The 12,482-nt window shown below is 48.5% G+C and overlaps 2 protein-coding genes across 2 annotated transcripts; one reads left to right on the top strand and one right to left on the bottom strand.

Moving 5' to 3' along the window:
- Positions 1 to 3,791: 3,791 nt before the first annotated feature.
- IAQ61_008294 (uncharacterized protein) lies at positions 3,792 to 9,403 on the bottom strand. Its single transcript, XM_066097939.1, has 5 exons — positions 7,768 to 9,403; positions 7,501 to 7,677; positions 5,547 to 7,445; positions 4,833 to 5,498; positions 3,792 to 4,768 (listed from the first exon to the last, which is right to left on the bottom strand). The coding sequence occupies exons 2-5, from the start codon at positions 7,519 to 7,521 to the stop codon at positions 4,562 to 4,564; spliced, it is 2,793 nt and encodes a 930-aa protein (XP_065952436.1). The 5' UTR covers positions 7,522 to 7,677; positions 7,768 to 9,403; the 3' UTR covers positions 3,792 to 4,561.
- A 99-nt stretch (positions 9,404 to 9,502) lies between these two features.
- IAQ61_008293 (uncharacterized protein) lies at positions 9,503 to 10,216 on the top strand (the record flags this gene model as incomplete). Its single annotated transcript, XM_066097938.1, has 2 exons — positions 9,503 to 9,571; positions 9,797 to 10,216. The coding sequence occupies 2 exons, from the start codon at positions 9,503 to 9,505 to the stop codon at positions 10,214 to 10,216; spliced, it is 489 nt and encodes a 162-aa protein (XP_065952435.1).
- Positions 10,217 to 12,482: the final 2,266 nt, after the last annotated feature.

Genomic DNA, 12,482 nt, shown 5'->3' with positions numbered 1-12,482 from the left:
AAAATTTTTGAGAACCTCGGGGGAGTACTTTCTGAGTGAGGAGTGGCAAGGAACAGCGGTTGTGTTTACATATGCATCTTGCTCTGGAAACAACTTTGTACGATGTGGCAGGCAAGGTTGAAGACTCGATGAATTCTCATATATCCATTCTGGGCAGCTTTTTCTTTGTGTCTTCCATCATAAGCATACATGCTCTCCCTTCAACACATATTTCGTACTCATCCACGAGCATCAACTCTGGGACCAAGGCGGGGAAAAGACATCCACATCCTTGGACCCAATTTTAAATCTTCACATCACTGGTACTTCTTGAGGGAGCGACTGCATGTGTGCAAGCACCCGAGAAGAGGACAGGAATGCGGGAAGTAGTGATTGGTTTTATGCTCACAGCCCTGCTTGTAAGCACGTGTTTAGGCGTCTCATATGCTCATCAACAGAAGACTGCGGTAAATCAAGTAGAGGAGTTTGGAGCAGGCTGGGGAGATCTATTACGGTTGTCCCTGCTGTTTGGTGCGCCGCTCCTCTGCATAATTGGAATGCTGGAGCACTTGAAACATGGAATTGCAGAGTACATCAAAGCTCGAAACAATGCGGAGATGGCAATGGTGACATAGATAGTACGGGGGATAGTCATAGGTCTGTTGTAAGAATATTTGCGGACCCTTGAAGAGGCGAAAACAAGTTTACTTAAAACTTCTCTTCAAACACGTCATTTGATTTATCCTTTCAGCGTTTCTGTTGACAAAAAAAAAGCGAGGAGACATTTAAGCATGACTTATCTGATTGGAGGACTCCTCATCCTTTCGTATTCTGTGCCATCTTCGGAAATCGCCGCACGAGCATATTGTATACAAGGAGAAGAAGTGACAAGTGCAATATGACTGCCTTTAGGACAAAAGACTTGCTTATGGAGAAAGATAAATCAGCGTAGCCTCATTGTGTGAAACCATTGCTTTTTCTTTCCAGACGAAGCGCAGAGACATAGCTCATCGGGACGCTCTTTTCTCCGGTTCCCCAGGATGTTGATTCTAGATTGATTAGAGAAAGTAAAATCCTTTTTGAGTCTTTTGAAGATCGCAAACATTTTAGGTAAGAACAATACTTGTACAGTCAGAGTTCAGGAAGGTTGGGTTGGCTTTATGCATCATGCCAAGATATGTTCCAGTGGTATTCAACTAAGGTCGTGTCTGCCGGAGATCAACATAAGTGCCTGGGGCACAGTTCTCCAGATGGTCATAAGGATTGATCTATACTTGACTTAATCATGGCCGGGACTAGAGGAGGGGGATTGGCCGTTCCATACGTAAAGTCTACTCAATCTAATGCGTAAAAGGAGAAGTGGTAATGAATACTTTCTTTCCTAGCGATGTTTGCACACTGAAGACTTTATTTAGCCTTTTAATTTTTTCGTGGCTTGAGATTTGCTCAGAGAGCACAGCTTTTGAGGCCGAACCATAGTTGCGAACAGAAACTAGATGCATTCTGATCTCCAAGTTTGGAACTCAAACATTAAAACCCACGATTTGTATTTTCCAAAAACACAAGATAGAAACATACTTAGTAACGGCTTCTGGGAAATGGCAAGAGTTCTTTGCACGCTGAGAGAGAGGATCATCACCAGCATCACATCTGGCTAACGCGCTCTTGCAACTGGGGGACATCGCTTCTCGAACGCTTCTTTTGCAGAATTCCAAAGTTTATTTTCTGATACCCCATATGCCCATGGACAGCAGAGCAGAACTCAACTTCTGCGTGAGGCTCAAGATGTAACTATAATTGCCAGTTCCAACTAATGGTTGTGTGTTGTGTAAATACTTCGAAACAGACATAGATCGTATCTGTGTTATTTTCATCGTAAAATGGTCATGAGCCGGCTCAATACTGGTTCTTGAACGTCTCTAGATGGAGAAAGCACATAATGGCTGCATCGTAAACTGCACACATGTTGTATTCTTATACAAAGCCGGCCACAGTGACCACATGAGAGTGGTTCGTCTCCAGTTTCGACGTCATTCATGAAGAATCCGGTCAGGATTTCATTTCAAATCATGAGTCTTTAAGGGACAAACTTTCGCACTTTTACTCAAACGAGGAAGAAAAGTCAGACACTCAACTCATAAAGTGGACTAGGCAGCTTATAGCAAATATCCGCACTACGGTTCACACTGTGTCGCATTTACAAAATACAAATATTCATCAATTAGGTACTAGACACAGGTTGACAATGTGTTCTTGGTGAGTAGGGGAAGAATACCGGTCTTGTTAGATTGTTCTCAATCTTATTTAGGGACCAGAAGGTACACGAAACATGAACAGCCACTAATCTTTTTGATACAGAGACTGTAGGAGCTAGCTAACATTCGAAGGATCCAGTCCAGTCATTCGGAACTCCATCCTGACTTTCTTTCATCCGTTTTGGAGAGGTGGAAGGTAAGATACTGAATTACAAGTCTCTCTTTCTTATAGAAGAACAGATCCAGTGTAGCAGTGCAGCTGCTTGTTACCCAATTTTTTTCTTAGCAGCACACATGCACTAAATATGAGTATTTGGGCTTCAATTATATTATTGCACTTTTTGCATTTTTTTCTTACAGTCACTCCAAAACAAGCCATAGATATGCTTCCCTGCAGTATGCTGTTGGGGGTTTCTCAGAAAACAAAAACGCACAGCATTCCATGTCATCTTCACTGATACTTTTGCAGCATCGAGCATGCAACAGACATAATCTCAGTTCCAAACAGTCCACACATGCGAAGGTTTTACATTTCATTTTCTTCGCCAACTTGGAAGTGAAGACAACAGTCTATCCGAACATCGGTATTACTGTATTGTTGCAGTAAAAGAGAGCGAGCGCACATGGGCGCGTGGGAATAAGAGTGATGAAACGCTTTTTTGAAGAGAATAGGAAGGACGGTGTGTAAAGCTATGTTTGTATACTAAACAGGCTGGACGCTGGACGCTGACCGGACTAACCACTGCAGCGTTAAAGCAGCAGAGACATGGGACATGTGTTTCTCGCCATGTAAAATTCCCGGTTGCAAGGGTGCGTACTCTTTGTGTTGGGCAGACAAACGGAAAGTGCTTAGACATGTTCATTACCGGTAGTGGAACGTTTGATTTACCCACGCCATAGCATAGCTTCCCGTGGGATTTGATTCACCAAGACGCATACCATACACGTCTCTCTACTCCATCGCGAACCTGAACCAAAAGGAAATCCCAGGGAGACACACCACCTCTACTATACCGATACAGTCCTCTTCCCTATTCTCCCTCCCTCTCTCTCTTTACTTGCTTTGCAAGGCTGTCGGCACACGACTCCAGATCATATTTTTCCTAGGGCAACAGAAGATAGGAATCACATCCATCTTGGGGAGGGTTTTTTTTATAGATTGATAGACGTGTAAGGAGAATGGGATCATGGTGGTGCGCTGAGAGAAGGGAGAGAGCTGAGACGATTAGGGAGAATACATGGGGTATGTATGTGGAATTTTTTTGAGGTGCCAAAGCATGATATAGCATGATTTCACATCGCGCCACACGAGATACTTTTTTCCAGAAATACCCCCCAGCCTACCGCCATCAATGGGACACCATGATGACAAGTCCCCTACTCCAGTCTTCATTGTAAAAGGATCCTATCAGGCAACCAATCAGTCAATCAAGTAATCAATCAAATCGATCCAGCCAGCTAGCTTATGCTCGCACACAAATACCGAGCATACACCCACTCACTTCAGACCCTCACACGCGCATTTAAAACTCAAGAAGTTCTCGACAACAGAAGAAGAATCCTCTCTTTCTTTCTCCTAAAGCAATATTAACAAGCCTACACTACTATTCCATTCCACACCTCTATGAACCCCACCACGCCATCTCCCCCCACATTAAATCTGCATCATAGTCCCACCGGAAGCTATTCTCTCATTCGTTTTCACCATGGTCATATAACTTGTACAAGGATATGTACCTATCCGTCCATCCAGCCGTCTCTCGTTTTGAACGGCGCCAGTCTCAACCTTTACAACGAAAAAAGTTTCAAGTACACTCCAATAGAAATGAATAAAGGAGAACAAGGGAAAAACAAGAAGGATGAGAATTTCAAACCCACGACTGACTCCATGCTCTTTTTATAATCGAATCATGTGTATGCAGACCAAAATGCTGCCCCACTCTTGTACTTGTACTTGAAAATGCTCCGTAGTAGAAGTAATGATAGTAATGGTACTGATAACACAGTAATAAAAGGTGGGCAAACCCCCCTTGACGACCCAAACATGCTCAGGCAGAAAAGGGAAAAGGGGAGTACTGCTTTTCCGAAACGAAAGAGTAGTGTATAGATGTGTGCAAAGAAGCGTAGAAAAAGGTAATACTATATGAACAGTAGAATGCAGATGGTTTAGGCAAGCGAAGTGGAGAAAAATTGTGTCGTAAAAGTAGCAAAGGGCAAGAATTACACTTGGTCGGTTGATGTGCTTTGTGAGCGGGGGGGGGGGGGGAGGGAGGAGGGTCAAAATGCCGCGATGATCAAATGATCATGGCGTAGATGACGTAGTGCAGTTAATGAACAGACTGTTCAATCTTCACACCTCCATCTGAATTCTCAGACTTTCTCACATCGAGGATCGGCTCTTCAATCGTTGACGTATTTGCACTTGGCACCTCACTGCTTTCTTCTGACTGCGCCGAGCTCGTGAGACCAGGCGTCGGAGGCGGCCCCATTGTAGGGGAATCAACCCTCGTGTACCGAAACATCTTCTTTTCGACCTAAATCTACTGTTAGTAAATCTGCACCGACTGTTCCTCATTTGTTCGCCCTGCGCACACTCACCGAGATGATTTGCTTGCCAGAAATCGTCTTTCTGGCCTTGTCGAGTTCTGGCTTCAGGGCCTCGACAAAGACTTCATAGTCTTTGCGACCGAGGGTTTCGAGCAGTTTTTGAATGACATAGTTGCCATAGCCGTCTTTCAGGAGGTTGAGAATGTTGCTTTCGCTGCGGTCATTCTTGGCGATGACAGTCGAGACGAGGGCGTGGCGTTGCGAGTCGTCGCCGCACACGAGGCAGCGCTCTACCACGTTGCTGGCAAACTTGTGTTTGGAGAACATGAGGAATTGGGCCTTGATCAGGGCGACGATTTTTGCGCGGTCTTCGGGTAGGCCATGCTCGATGACGTGCTGGACCACGTAGTTGCCATAGGAGTCGGTGATGAGTTTTGGACCTTCCGCGTGCAGCTCTGTCAGGATGAACCTCCGCCGAGGCTCTGGTACCTTTTCGAGGAGTCGTTGGATGACACGGCAGCCGTACGAATTGACCGATAAGACACCGACGTTGCCTCTAAACGCCTCGACTATATTCTGAATGTGTTCCATGGGTACGCGATCGATGACTTTCTGAATGACATGGTTGCCATTCTGGTCCTTGACTGTGCGGAGGACATCCTTCTCTAGCTCCTTCACCATGGCGGCTTGTTGATCAGTGAGAGCATGCTCAAGAGCCTGACAAAGTTAGCATACGCACTATCAAAACCGCACCGTCCGAAGTACCTTTTGAACCACGCGGCAGGCATACATCTGGTTCGCCAGCGCTAGCACGTGTCCCTTCATCTTGCCAACAAGAATCTTCTTTTGTGTCTGATCGCCATGCTCAAAAAACTTTTGTATGACGTAGTTGCCAAAAACATCCTGCATCAGCTGCAATGCCTCGCCCTGGAGCGCGCCAAAGACGCGCTCCTTGACCTCGCTATTTGCCGTCTCGAGCTTCTGTTGGATGAAGCGCGAGCCATGCTGGTCGCCTGCAAACTCCACAACATAGCCGTATATGTCGGGGAGCTCCCAGCGCTTGTTTTGCTTTTGTTCCCTCTTAAATGTTACCAGAGTGTCGCTCATGGTGCCGAGACCGTCGCTGAGTGGCTGCTGGTCTCGGGGTCCTCGTGGGGGTTGTGGCATAGGCATCATGGGAGCCATGGCGGTCATAGCCATGTGAGGAGGGAGAGCGGTTAGTTGCATGCCACCGGGGACGGCAAACTGATAACCATAAGGATGGCGCAGCTGATTGGCAGGAAGAATGTGCTGAAACTGCTGCTGGTGAAGCTGGCTTGGCGCGATATAATTGCGTCGCTCCTGTTGCTGTGTCTGGTAGTTGGCGAGTTTGTTTTGCACCTGCGCGAAGTTGTTGGGATGTGACAGCGTCTGCTCGCTGCGGTACGGGTTGAGGTGGTCATAGACGGGTGGAGTGTTTTGATGAGAGTAGTAGGGGCTCTGACGAACACCTGCTCCGTTTGGGGCGCTCCTGTTGTTGTCATACTGGAAGGCGCGCAAATGCGCGTTGGATTCGCTGATCGGGCCTGATCCAAAGTGATCGGGGGTATATTGGCCACCACTCTTGACGCTCATCTCATCCGCTCTTGCCAAAAGCTGTGTGTCGGGGTAGCTGTCGCGCGCAACGGCCGAGTCTTGGCCTGGTGTGAATGAAGGAGCGAAACCATTGATGGAGGGACGATAGGATGCTAGTTGTTCCTGCTCATGAAAGGGCCGGGTAAGGGTGTGGTAGGACTCGCTCTGAATGGAGCCACTGCGCTCCTGGGGATTGCGCATCCCCGCAACGGAGAAGGACGATGCTTGCTGGGCCACTGGCCAAGGGAATCTCGTCAAATCACCTACTGACTGGCCATACTGCGATGGCTCTGCGCCATGTCGCGAGGGTGGCAAGCTTCCACTCCGTGATGGCGCACCGCTCGAGGGGGACATGTAATCCGAGTTGGTAGCACTACGACGGTCCTCATTGGGAGAGTGGACTGAAGTTGCGTCTGGCCATGACGTAACGCCCGTGTCTGGCCGCTGCTGGCCAGCATCTGCCTGGCCAAAGCCAAAGTTGGAAAACCCCGCGTTGAGCGAATCGACTGCACGTGATGCATTCACATTGTTGGAGGTGTGATCCAGCAGAGGTTTTTGTGTCTTGGACAGAGCGCCCTGTCCTGCCATTGCGCCTCTCGGGACGGGGTAGAATGAACTGGGGTGGTCGGAAAACTGTTGGAGTGGCTGCGCGTGGGTGAGGGTTTGCTTGCGCGCCGGCGATACCCCAGAGCTTCTCGCATGAGAGGTGTTGCCTGAAGACTCGGCGCCCCAACCCTGTTGGGCAGGCCGCCACTCGGTGTCGGAGTCAGCCACGAGCGAACCGGAGCCCGTCTTGGCCTCGGAAATGTCGGGGGTGGCGCCAGCATGAGTGTTGTTCTCTAGAAAGGTATCAGATGCGGTTGTCAGACGTGCAAGGGCCGCAGGCAAAGGCTCACCTCTTGTCCTGGTACTGTCTCGGCCCGCTGAGGATAAAGTAAAAGGACTGGGCTTGGTGTTCCATATGCTGTTGCCCCATGGGGAGACCTGGGACGGGCGCTCGTTGTCGGCGGCGCTGAGCGATATACCATTCGAATAGTCACGCGAGCGAATCTGTGGAGCCTGTCAGTACCTCGACGGGAATTCATGAGGTAGGGGCAAGACTCACGTTGCCTGCCATGGCTGCCATATTGCAACGAATTGTCCGATGAGAAGGCAGTATACACAGGCAGAGCGTAACGTGATCAGATGGGCGGCGTTGATGCGGCCGAGCTGGTCCTGTGAGGTATAGCGGTGGGGGTTTGGTGTTTGTGGGCAGTAGCCTGTGCAAATATGCGAATCGGAGCTGGGCCAGGCGTCAGCAATAGGCTGGTAGGAGGGCAGGGACAAGTTGGGGGAAGAGGGGGCAGCTGTGTGGCAGCACTTCATTACTCACAATGCAGGGCGGCGGGCGCAGTGAGGGATGGCGAGATGAGGATGGGAAGAATGTGTGTACAAGAGCCGCGCTGGCGAGTCAAGGGAGCCGCGGGGTGGTAGGTGGGCCGAGCGAGAGAGGGAGGGCAGGAGGGGGGTGTGTGTGTATGTGTGTGTGTGTGTGTGAGCGGGTATGTGTGTGTGTGTATGTGTGTGGGGTGGGCGTGTTTGTGTGGATGAATACGTATGTGCGTGTGCGTGTGCTGGTAGTCTAAGGGCAGGCTGTCCTCTAACCGCTGTGCATGCTAATCTCAAAGCGATGGTCTTGCGCGCCAGGCGGGGAACGCATCAGGGTGGAGGTGCAGCGTCCTGGTGGGCATGCAAGGGCGGCGGGAGGGGGAAGAGAGGGAGGTCGAGCGAATTGATTGTGGAATGCCAGACACGGAGGGGTTTATATAGGAAACAGCGGCCGCGGGGTTCTGTGTGCGCTGGCTGAAGCGTGGTAGCGATGGGCCAGTACCGTGGGTTTTTGCGCGCAAGGACAGCGGCGGGCGGCACTGCAGGCGGGGTTGAGGGTGAGGGAGGGAGAGAGAGAGAGAGAGTGATGGTAGAGGAGGGTGTTGGGTGCAGGCAGGGTGTGGGCAGTAGGATGTCGAAGAAAAGAAAGAAGAGGAAGAAGAAGAAGAAGAAGAAGAAGAAGAATAGACAAGGCCTTGCGCCGGTGTGTGTGTGTGTGTGTGTGTGAGGGTGGGGGTGCGTGAGGGTATGTGTGTTTGTGAGAGTGTATATATGTGTATGTGTGTGTGTGTGGACAGGACAGGACAGGACGTCAAATAGCGGGTAGTAGTGGAATGGTGGTGGTGGTGGTGGTGGTGGTGGTGGACATCAGGCTGCAGGCAACCTGGGCTGGCCCGCGAGGCGATGGGAATTGATCGGCAGCTAAGTATGGCGTCCGCAGCCGTGGTCGACGGGCGGTGGAGAAGCACGCTAAGCTTCACAGGTAGATTGATTATGATAGGCCAGGTAAGCAGGGTAAGCAGTAGCAGACCACCCAGGCCCAAAGCACATCCAGTCCGGCCAGCAGCTACCCAACTGTGGTACTTGTCGCTACTTGTCCGTGTCCTCTAGTCTCTTGACAGCCTACTAGGTACCGGTACTGCTCCAAGAACGTACTACTCTCCGCTGTCTCCGGACTCTCTGCAGCAGCCAAAAAAAAAAGGGTGGATGACGACAGCACAGGGAGGAAGGGAGGGAGCAGAAGGAGTAGCAGCAGGAGGAGGAGGAGTAGAATGAGGAGGAGGAGGAGGAGGAGTAGGAGCAGGCAGAGGATGGAGGGAATGGAATCGAGATCGCCTGTTCAGCACCTAGACCTAGGTAGGTAGAGCCACTGGCGACGACAACACTGGCAGTCTGCTCTCGACTTTCTCTGGCAGAATGGATGGATTGGGCCGCTCGTCGTGTACAGTACATATGCCAAGCTTGACTCAGGGATTGTTCTTCATGCGCCCACTGTCAAAAAGGTCTTGGGAGGAAACGCGAGGGTGGAGAGGGAGGGGAGAGATGAAATGTGAGACTCCTGGCCGGCCCTCGCATGGCATGGGCACAGAGAGAGAGAGAGAGAGATAGAGAGAGAGAGAGATAGAGAGAGAGAGAGAGAGGCGCGGGGGGGGGGAGGGATGAGGGTTACTAGAAAGAGAGGCTTCAGGATTCCACATGTACCCTACCTACAACCGAAGGCGTTGTTTCACGACCGCCGCATGCCACCAGCCCCTCGTCGCTCGGCCGCCATCCATGCCATGCCAACAACCAACAAGGGCCCGAGCGCAGTACTCCGTACCATAAGCCTTCAACGCTCGAACCTGCTGGACTGACTTTCTCACCCACGCTGCCAATGGTGTGTGTCCTCTGTCCTCTGTCCCTCTTACTGTCTGCTGCCCCAACCTGAGAGTCGTGAGTGTGTGTGCACCTCTGTCCCCCAAGCTGCACCCCCCAGCCAACCCACACCGACCATGTGGTGCGGCTGCGAGCCTCTACCGGTACTCTAGCTACAGGACAACGACCGATCTGGTTGCTGGTTCCAGGCCAGGCGCATCCCTGGTTACCAACCCTTGGAAGACGACGGCTGCAGCCCCAGACAAGTCACGACAAGTCACCAAACTGCACGGCTGGAGAAGACCATGTACCTCTCAACCTCCCTAGGCACGACAGGGAGCTTCGGAGGCATCCCAAAGCGCCAAGTCGCAACCTCCCGTCGCCAGAGACCTAGCAACCCTCGCTCCACTCAGGACTTGGCTTCTCCTCCCATAGACAGCTTTCTTTGGCGGCGTGCCCCTGCTGATAACACGCCGCCTACTGATGTCCAGTCGTACCGTCGGTGCGAGGCTGCAGCGCAAACCGACGACTTCTTGGGGCCCGTCACTCGTGGCTCCACCTTGTGTTCACCATGGTGCTGCGTTGGCGCATTGTGGTAGCGGAGCTAGGCAATCTCGCAGATGGCCCGTCGAGAGGTACCATACACAGTCGGCGGGAGAGGACGCATACTGCTCTGCCTATTCCTGGGTACGCCCTTGGACATGAACCTCGTTATGAACAAATAGATGGCCTCTTCACCGCTCATGCCACTTCACCTTTGGCTGTAGCACAATCCCTACCCTACCCTACCGCAGCCGCAGCTAAGCCAGCCTCTTTAGCACTCACGGCGACCTTACCTCGGGAGCCAGAATGGAAAAGCTTGGCAAAGGAAGTAGCCACACCCACCTGCTCAATACATGGATGACATTTCTCCTATGGTATACTGTTAGGTATTGTGAAGCAAGATCGATAGGTAGCTTCTCCATTTCTAACTGGTACTTACGCATGCATAGGTACTATACCCCACAACCTGAATGAGATCCTGCTAGTTAGCCATGTTTGACAGCTAGGCACTGGTACATGGCGTCGGCTCACTTTGAAACATTTAGGATTCCGGCTTTGGCAACATCCGTCACGGCTGTCACCACTCCTCACCCAGACGTGAAATGTTTCAAGACTAGAAAATAGCCTTGGTTCCCACTTGGACGCGACGTGAGCAATGGATCAATTGATGGGTCTATTCATTCCCGTGACCCCATGTGACGCACAATGCTTAGGTAATCTTACCAGCCACAAAGTCGTCAGGAATGTGGCTGACGCAACCACGTGGCGTGTACGGTGTAACGAGTGCTTGCACTTGTTCTAGTTCTTATCAGACTAGCCAAGATATCGCTAGCCCTGATATAACTCTAATACAGCTCTAACTCTAGTCTAAGGCCCCTCTACTACTAGATATAAAAGGAGCCTTATACTTATAGATAGATAGACAAGTTCTTCTTATCCTTTTATATTAGACCTATAGGTGTAAGAATTATATCCTTTTCTTTAAAGATACGTACTCTTATATACCTTAAAGTTATACTTATTATAGACTAGCCTTAAGGGAGAATATAATAAGTGTTAATAATAGTATTTAGTATCTTAAAAGAGAGGTAAGCCCTCTACGCCTTTTTATAGGTGTGTAGCGTGTTTGCTTAGTAGTAGTATTAGTCTCTATCTATCTTTTATTAGCCCTAGGCATAGGCATAAGCCCTTTATATACCCCTAACCTTCCCTATAACCTATTATAAAGATGTCCTATAGGGGTTTTAGAGCTATATCTTTATATCCCTCCCTAATTTATAATTAGGTTATATTATTATATCTTTATATCCTATCCTAATTTATAATAGGCCTATATATTAAGTAGTATATAGGCTATATCTATATAATTTATTTTAGCACTATACTATAAATTTCCTATATAGCTATACTACCTTACTATACATTTCTTATCTAGCTCTACATAAAGGGCTTAGTCTATACCTAAGCCTAGGTCTAATAAAAGATAGGTAGAGACTAACACTACTCCTTAGTAAACACGCTACACACCTATAAAAAGGCATAGAGGGCTAACTTCTCCTTTAAGATACTAAATACTATTATTAATACTTATTATATTCTCCCTTAAGGCTAGTCTATAATATTTAGTATCTTCTTCTAAATATACTATAATAGTAATAAGAGATAGACGCGCTAGATATTTAGAATAATTAGGTGCAAACTAATATAGTAGAAAGGCTAATATAGTAGGTTTATAGATTAATAGAATAATAGGCTTAAGACTCTACTATAATAGCTATACTATATTAATAGAATAAGGAAATACGCAGTTAGAGTCTATCCTAACCCCCCTCTAAGCCTGCTAGGTTTAATAACCTACTACCTCTACCCCCCTCTACCTTATATTATAAACGCTTCCTAGTTAGCTTACTATATAATAGCACTAAGGTAAACCTCTCCTCCTAGTAAATAACTATAGAATTTAAAGTATATATAGATAAGGTCTTTATTAAGGATAATATAAAGGACTTAGGCTTATGCCTAAGCCTAGGTCTAACACAAGACAGACCAAGTCTAACACTACTACTAAGCGAACACACTAGACACCTATAAAAAGGCGTGGAGGGCTTATCTCTCCTTTAAGATACTAAATACTATTATTAACGCTTATTGTATTCTCCCTTAAGGCTAGTCTATAATATTTTAGTATCTTCTTCTAAATATACTATAATAGTAATAAGAGATAGATGCGCTAGATATTTAGAATAACTAGGTGCAACCTAATATAGTAGAAAGGCTAATATAATAGGTCTATAGATTAATAGAATAATAGGCTTAAGACTC

This window comes from Plenodomus lingam, assembly GCF_022343315.1.
Source record: "Plenodomus lingam strain CAN1 chromosome Unknown contig_3, whole genome shotgun sequence".
Taxonomy (NCBI): domain Eukaryota; kingdom Fungi; phylum Ascomycota; class Dothideomycetes; order Pleosporales; family Leptosphaeriaceae; genus Plenodomus; species Plenodomus lingam.
The sequence above is the reverse complement of the archived record's forward strand: the minus strand, read 5'-3'. Positions and strand labels throughout refer to the sequence as shown.

What these genes read in the sequence shown, in the direction of transcription:
- IAQ61_008294 (XM_066097939.1), bottom strand. Translation starts at nt 7,521, where the DNA reads ATGGCAGCCATGGCAGGCAAC. An exon ending in TGGCAGCCATGGCAGGCAAC is followed by an intron (nt 7,446 to 7,500) that starts GTGAGTCTTGCC and finishes CAGGCTCCACAG; the next exon opens with ATTCGCTCGCGTGACTATTC. An exon ending in CCTGCCGCGTGGTTCAAAAG is followed by an intron (nt 5,499 to 5,546) that starts GTACTTCGGACG and finishes TAACTTTGTCAG; the next exon opens with GCTCTTGAGCATGCTCTCAC.